The sequence below is a fragment of the Bidens hawaiensis genome, unplaced genomic scaffold, assembly GCF_021521415.1.
Source record: "Bidens hawaiensis isolate Kalapana, Puna unplaced genomic scaffold, B.hawaiensis_p1.1 tig00011186_1, whole genome shotgun sequence".
Taxonomy (NCBI): domain Eukaryota; kingdom Viridiplantae; phylum Streptophyta; class Magnoliopsida; order Asterales; family Asteraceae; genus Bidens; species Bidens hawaiensis.
In genome coordinates, this window is record NW_027491868.1 from 744,666 (window position 1) to 752,278 (window position 7,613).

General features: G+C 34.1%; 1 protein-coding gene across 1 annotated transcript; it reads right to left on the minus strand.

Moving 5' to 3' along the window:
- Positions 1–614: 614 nt before the first annotated feature.
- Positions 615–2,333, minus strand: LOC143537380 (F-box/kelch-repeat protein At3g06240-like). Its single transcript, XM_077031162.1, has 2 exons — positions 930–2,333; positions 615–862 (listed from the first exon to the last, which is right to left on the minus strand). The coding sequence occupies exons 1-2, from the start codon at positions 2,141–2,143 to the stop codon at positions 796–798; spliced, it is 1,281 nt and encodes a 426-aa protein (XP_076887277.1). The 5' UTR covers positions 2,144–2,333; the 3' UTR covers positions 615–795.
- Positions 2,334–7,613: the final 5,280 nt, after the last annotated feature.

Below are 7,613 nucleotides of genomic sequence, written 5' to 3' on the forward strand. Positions count from 1 at the left end.
CCATTTAACTACTTGTGTTAAACAAACGATTCAGGTTAAGCGGGTTGAACCTATTTGAACGCACTTTTTGACCCCTCCTATAATCTTAAATCAATTTAACACAGCCTTAACTCGTTTGACTTTATGTCAAGTCATTCGTATTAACATGCCGTGTCATAAACTGTGAACACTGTCTGATTTAGTCTCTCTTTTTTCCATATTTTATTTAATATAAAATGCGTTTTTTTTTACTTTTTTTTATTAATTTTATTTAAAACTGAACTCCTACATTATAAAGATTCTCAACCATCAAGTTAACAAGACATGTCAAAATCACATCAGAAAACATTATGTAATATTGATAAACAAAACTGATTGTAATAACAAATTAGTATCATAACATGTATTATTTAATCAGATAAATTATTGCTCCTACAAATGTCACTTTTCGTTCCTATTTGAATTACATCTGACACAGATCGATCTCATACAATGACTGAAGCTCGCAAGGTCTTGACCGAACCAATATGCAGCTAGACAGTAGTCATATCAAATGGCAACAACAAAGCCCGGACCATGCATCCTGTGGTTCAACTTCAACCTGAACCATACCACAAAAGCCAAAACCAAAAACAGATAAACATAACATAGCATCCACATGAACGCATGCATCAGCATGACCTACAAAGCTAACCACCAAATTGTTTGTTCACAAATGACATTACAACAAAAGTTCTTCAGCAAAACAAGTAGAGCCCGAAAAGACAAATTGTTATATCACGAATCGCGATAACCAGAGGTTAATTTAGCAGCAGCCTATAGTTCATAGTAACGCTTGCACAGGGACAGGTAGTTACGCGGGTTCAAACATGGATCCACAAACCTGCATACAAAAGCAATATTTCAAAAAAAATATTTATATAAAACTTTCTTATTTTCAGAAAAAGTACCTCGGTGTCACATTTAGCACCTCCATGTTGGTATCTCTGACAACATCCTTCAGAGGCATTAAGGAAGGAATATGAGCCATTGCCTTAGACGGAAGCTGGAGTGTCGGGTGAAAGATAACTCTACCTTTCTTCGTCACCAAATCATGGAATAATAAATAGCCCTTTCCACACACCATCACCACCTCCCCATTATTCCTACAAAACACGGGCGTGAAAGAAAAGTCACGCCCGTAAACGCCCCACGCGGTGGTGTCGATCACAAACGCTCTAGTCCACGAGCCTGCGACACCATACTCCTTCATCGTCCAAACTTCAAACTCTGTTTCCGTTGTATGGTTATCAAATATCGAAAGAAAGCCGTCATGCAGAACCATGTTCACCTTGTCGGGTGAACGTGCATGGGCCTTGGTCATGTGGGCGGGGCCCGGAATCTTCCCAAATTGCACCGTTAAAAAGTTGAATGAAACGATGAGATCGTGAACATTCTCATCAGCACAAAGCCAATGAGTAGCGTAATTCAGGTAACACGGAGAGTATATTGAACGGGGGCAAAAAGGTAAAGTAACAATAGGTTCCCAAGCATCAGAACCCCATGGAAGATACTCTCCCATTGTATCATCTTCAGAATAAGCAGGAACTGAATCATCGGAATCGTCACGAAAATCAAGATCAGGATCAGAATTATAATCTGGGCCAAAACGATACATACGGTGAAAACCACGGAAAATGTTAAACCGATTCGTTACTGGACAGTAAGAAAACGCACACCTCACGTTTCTAGAAAGAATATTTGTTTCAGGAAGCATTATATACTCGCCTGTAACGGGATTGCATACCACACACCGGTGAATCTCATCAACCATGTTCCAGTTTTCCAAAAGTACCAACCCGTTACACGAATGTGTAACTTCAAAGCCGTGTAACGGGGAGAGGTTAAAACTTGGCTTGATTTCAACAAGTTCAGAAAAGGGTGGGTTTGTATCAGAATTCATGTCAATCAAGTGAAAGCGTAAACGCAATGGAGAATAAATCATCAATGCAGATTCTGATGCTGCAAAGAGCATTTGTGCAAAATTTGAATCAGGTTTAATGAGATTGAAAAGTGATTGGGAAACACTGAAGCACGAAATTAGAGATTTCAATGGAAGCTTCATGATAATAGATTCCAAATTGAACTCTGGAAGCTCAATAATGGATCGCTTATCGGCTGCCATTGTTTTTGGCGATGTGGCGGCGGGGGATTATGGGATTTTAGGGTTAAAATGTAGTTAAGACTGCAAATCCACTACTTGATGAAGTTCAGGTGATTCGGGTAGGTTGTATATATAGAGAAGGGTGATATCTAATGCATTAATGGGACATTCATTCAACCATAAAACAGAAGGAAAAGAAAAAATGAAAATTATTATGTGTTTATCATAAATATCTTTCTACAATAAAGGAAAATATATTTGCTCTGAACTAATTTCTTGGTATATTTGGCTAGAATGGCATCCAAATTATATTTAATTTTGAGAAAAAATAGCTGCAAACTCCTTTAGTTCCAGATATTTGATCCATTTAACTTTTAAGAGTCAAATCTATCAAGGATTATTATCATGTGTCTTAACAGATTGAACAAGGAACTGTATATTGATTGTGTGTAGAACATTACACAAAGGCTCTATATATAGAGTTTGATATTATACTTGAATACCTTATGGGCTAAGATAATTATAACTTAGTACATAACTAGTCTTAGATGTTCACACCATAAAATCAGAGGTGAAACTGCACGCTAGGCAGTCAAAGGCCAAAGGCACACTCAAAACACAAAGGGCTTAACTAGTGCAAAAAAGGAAAAAAACAAAAAAGAAACGCACGTGCAATGACCCGGGAGCAAGATAGCTCAATAATAAAAATGATAAAACAAATATAGTATACAGGCATAAAAATTAATACTGCTCCCCAAATACTGACATAATATTAATTAAAACCATCCACTTAATAGTTATCCAATTCAAAGCATCCAACTAATATTATAAGCTAAATATATATATATATATAAGTAAATATATAGTGCATTAATTCTAGCCTACAAACACTAATCATGTAAGTAAGCCTAAAAAATAAAAATAATAGTAATAAAAAAGGGAGCTCATAACAAAAGAAAAGACGATTTTTAACAAAAGAAGGAAAAAACGTGCTAACGGATATTCAAGAGATCCGGAGACATGGCCACTAGGCCCACTACTAGTGTACGGCCCTTGCAGATAACGTAGCACATGCTAAGCCCCGACAAATAAAAACAATGCTCAAGACAAATATAATACTAAGGCTACAAAACTAACTTTCATATGGCATGCGCATGAAGAAAGAGAAGCAAAGCCGTGTGCGTTGAAGGAAAAAAACAAAATGTCATTTGTGATGAAGAAAGAAGAGGAAAGCAGCAAAAACTGAACTACGAATATCACGTGATCACCTATCATGCGCTTAATGATGACATCGACTTATGTGTGTTCGAGACGTAATGAAGACTTACCTGAGAGAGCCCCTATGCACTCCTGGTTTGCATTTCACTACATAGAGTGCACCAACACTATAAGAGGTTCTAACCCTGTAAGTTTAACTGCAGGCCAATAGTTTTTTTTTTTTTTTTTTTTTTTTTGGGGGGGGGGGGCACTTTCTTATAACACTAAATGTGTGTGTCCGATGTTCATCTTCAAAATCATATAGCCAAAATAACTTGTTAAATGAATTAGAAACATGTAGGTTTTAGACTGGAAATTACTTAATATCCCATTATAAGGACATGTGAGCTAATATAATTATAAACTCGAAACATAGACATTGAAAACAAGAACATTTTGGACTTTAGCTTTCAAAAAGAACCTAGTACTTGTACTAGTTAGAGCAAAACTATTTTCAAGTTTTAAGTATTCTTATGAATGCTATAGTCAAGTATAATGTACAATTTTTTTTCATTCTTTATTGCATATTAGTATTGTTGTTATAAGATTAAACACATATAGCATTTTCGTAGCAGCCCATCTCGCATGGATAGAAGAGTGGGGATGAGTTTTAGAAATGGGATTTGATAACAATTATTCAACATGGATACAATATGATAGATTTACACAATATACAAGACAGACTTAAGTTGTTAGCTACCAGTAACTTCCACTATTGAATAAAGTTGAGATTACAAGGTTTGGGGTGTTACATATTGTATCACATTTAAGAGTTTCTCGGGGTGGTGAGTAGAACTCATGTAACTCCTAGAGTATTTTGATTCGGGAAATATAGACTTGATGAGGACATAACATGTTTAAGTTGGGAGTGTGTAACAACCAAGCCGGGCACGGACTAAAGGGTGAGATGAGGTTTAACTTTAAAGTAACGGAGTTTGTAACAACTCATTTACCAAAGATAGAAGATGATAAGTTAAACCCTTATAAGCCATAAGTTAAGGGAGACTAAAAACTCCCATCATGGTATTAATGTTGATCCAAAAGTTATTAGGCAATCAACTCTTTGGGTGTTGATTCTAAGTGTATAGGCCAAATGAGGACATCAATGTTTAAGTGGAGTGTTTGTAATAAATAAACTTGTCCCGCACTCATACGTGAAGTCGTAAATAGAATGAAGATTAACGGGTTAGTTTATATACAGATCATAAACAAGTAGAAGTTTGAACATCTCATAATCTATAAGTTGTGAGCTAACAATGACCTCCCACATGGAAGTAGGTTGAGATTAATATAGCATATCACTTTAGCATTTAGGTGTCATAACTGAGATCCTATGAAAATATACATTAGTTATATAAGAATTTAGCATTATAAGTTACATAAGTGTTTAAAAAATTAGTAATATTGTTATATAATTGGAAATATCTTATCATTATTTCCTTTCGATATCTATACCGCCAAAACAAGTATTGAATGTTTAAAATCTGCTCAATTATAACCCCTAAAGAAGCTAAAGCAAGGCCTAACTGAAAGAAATCCAGCTGTAATGTGTTTCATAAAGGCCTTTGACCTCTAATTAAACATCTGCATATCTGGTGAAACCTAGAGTCAAATCACATAAACGGTGCTTATACAAATAACATCGCCAGCACATGTGAATTGTGAACAAAGAAGGTAATTCACATGCTCTGTAGTCTGTACCACTTTATTCAAAAGGATGCAAAATAAGTAGCCTAGAAGCATCAGGCCTCTTTTTTATCAGATTATCAAGACAATTGATATTCTCCAACGGTTCCATAGAAATATGGGATATTAGGAGTTCGCTACAGCACTCAAAGTTCAAATACACCCATATTACGGGAAAAAAAAACATGTTACCAAACTATAAACATTAAGGGTACACACATATCAGGTGTTATTAAAAAAATGCATATATAGAGTGAGAGATACATACATTCATACTACCCGATATCCGTACCACGATACAGAGACCTGCACGTTCAAGAAAATCTTGCTAACATAATAATAATGTGAGATACAAGAGTAAATTAGTGGTTATTTCGCGCTCACTACTCATTTTAATACACTTAACACTACCATTAATGATGCGTATATTAGTTTTACAGTTGCATTGAAATCATAACCCATAGAATTGTAGCACAAACACAATCTCTTGTTTGTTGCAACAATAATGTGTACAGTTTCTTTGTAAAGTTCCAAACATAAATTATACAGCAAACCCTAAGTTTCATCATCCTCCTTATGTTACATACATATTCTCTATTTCTAAGGGTATGTTAAAAGAATTAATCCAGCAATATTGAGTGGGAAATGAATAAGTGTAATTATTATTATTATTATTATTATTATTATTATTATTATTATTATTATTATTATTATTATTATAAAAGAAACAGAATCAATTAGGGTGAAATAGGAATATGAAGCAGCTTACAGAGAGAAATTGCGTTTTCATATACTAAGGTTAGGGTTTCTACGCATTAAGCTGAAGTGAGCTGCAAAATTAAACATTGAATTTAACAATTTCAGATTGAAGAACAGATGCAGATGAGTAGCGTCACAGAGAAAACATACATACCTGACTGAGAACGAAACAGAGTCATGTTCATGTAGATGTTGGCAAGGTGAAACTGAATTTGGGTCTTTTCAAATTATTATTTATACCATGTTTTTAAAACTTCTTATTCTAACCGAGTTTCTATAAATTGGATATAAATTATATATATATATATATCTTTTAAAAATGGTTGTGAGTTGGGGTATTATTTAGTTGAACATGGCAGAAAATTATAATAATTTTTTGTGCAACTATATGTATATGATAGGGAATTGCGTATCACGTGTCATCAGATTGATCCATCTTTTGTTTTAAATTATTTTGCTATTATTTTAGGACCGATCGAATTCACGAAGGTACGGTTTCTTTTTTTGTTGTTAACATTAGGCCCTTCAATAATAATTTGGATATAATATTATCAACTTATGCTAAATGGGCTAATAACACCCTCTGCATCTTTTATAAGATGCTGGTTTTAGTTCTGGTTAAATGAGTAAGCTGGGTTAGGTGACTCGTAAACATCTTTTGTCCATGTTTAATAAATAGTTTATCCGTATTTAGGGAGACTTTCAACTCTGTTTGCCCCTCTTTAACCCACTAAGGATAAACATATCTCAAATTCACATCTGAATCTTTACACATAATTAATTTAATCCCATCATTTGTCACTCGTCACTTAACATATCTCAAACTTATATCGTCTTTCACCGAAAGGAGACCGATGCCAAATTTCAATTTGTCACTCCATTTGTTTGCTCATTTTTAATGAATTTTCTATTTTTCTATAGGCTCTAGTGTGGAACAACCCGCTTCTAGTGGTTGTTCGCTTAGATACGGTGTACAACAAGGAAAATCAACTTTATTGTCCCAGCTGTAACTTTGAGATAGTTTTAAGTTAAAACTTTTAACATTGCTTATCTTGTTCATGAACTTCAGTTCATAAAAAATAACTGGGATTTATGAATTGATCGAGATTTAAAATAATATCTATCTATATATATAAAACACGGTTAATTAAAAACGAGTTAGAATTAACTTTAAGCTAATCTTTTAGGATTGTATTAATATTCTAATGGAATGATTTCTCATGTGGTCTAGAATCCAGTTATGTTATAGAATGTTGACAAACATATGTGTGCAGTATTGCAAAGAAATATTAAAAGACTGCGGAATCCAAATCAAAACAGTGTTATTAACTAAAAAATAATGTCTCAAAAGATCCAAGTTCTGACCAAACAGGATCACAAATTCACCATCTCTTCTACATCCAATCCTGAACAAACAAAGCAACAAGATAGACAAATACTCGTAATAGTATTCTCGTCATTGTGCAGAATCATTAACATAATAATACGGTGTGCATAATCATTAACATAATAATATTGTGTGCATAATTGCAAAGAAAGATTAAAAGACTGCATAATCCAAATTAACATATTGTTGTGAATTTAAATCCAGAAAACAACATACAAAAGTCATAAAATTTCGGAAACATACGTACCGTCAAGTCATGTTTGGCAGCCACACATGGTATTAATTCCACTTTCAGTTGAACTATAGGACAACCGACGATGTGTCGAATGTATACAAACATACATATCTTCATCATCTTCTAATTGTGGCCATAGTCCAATAGCATTCATGTACATCAACTTA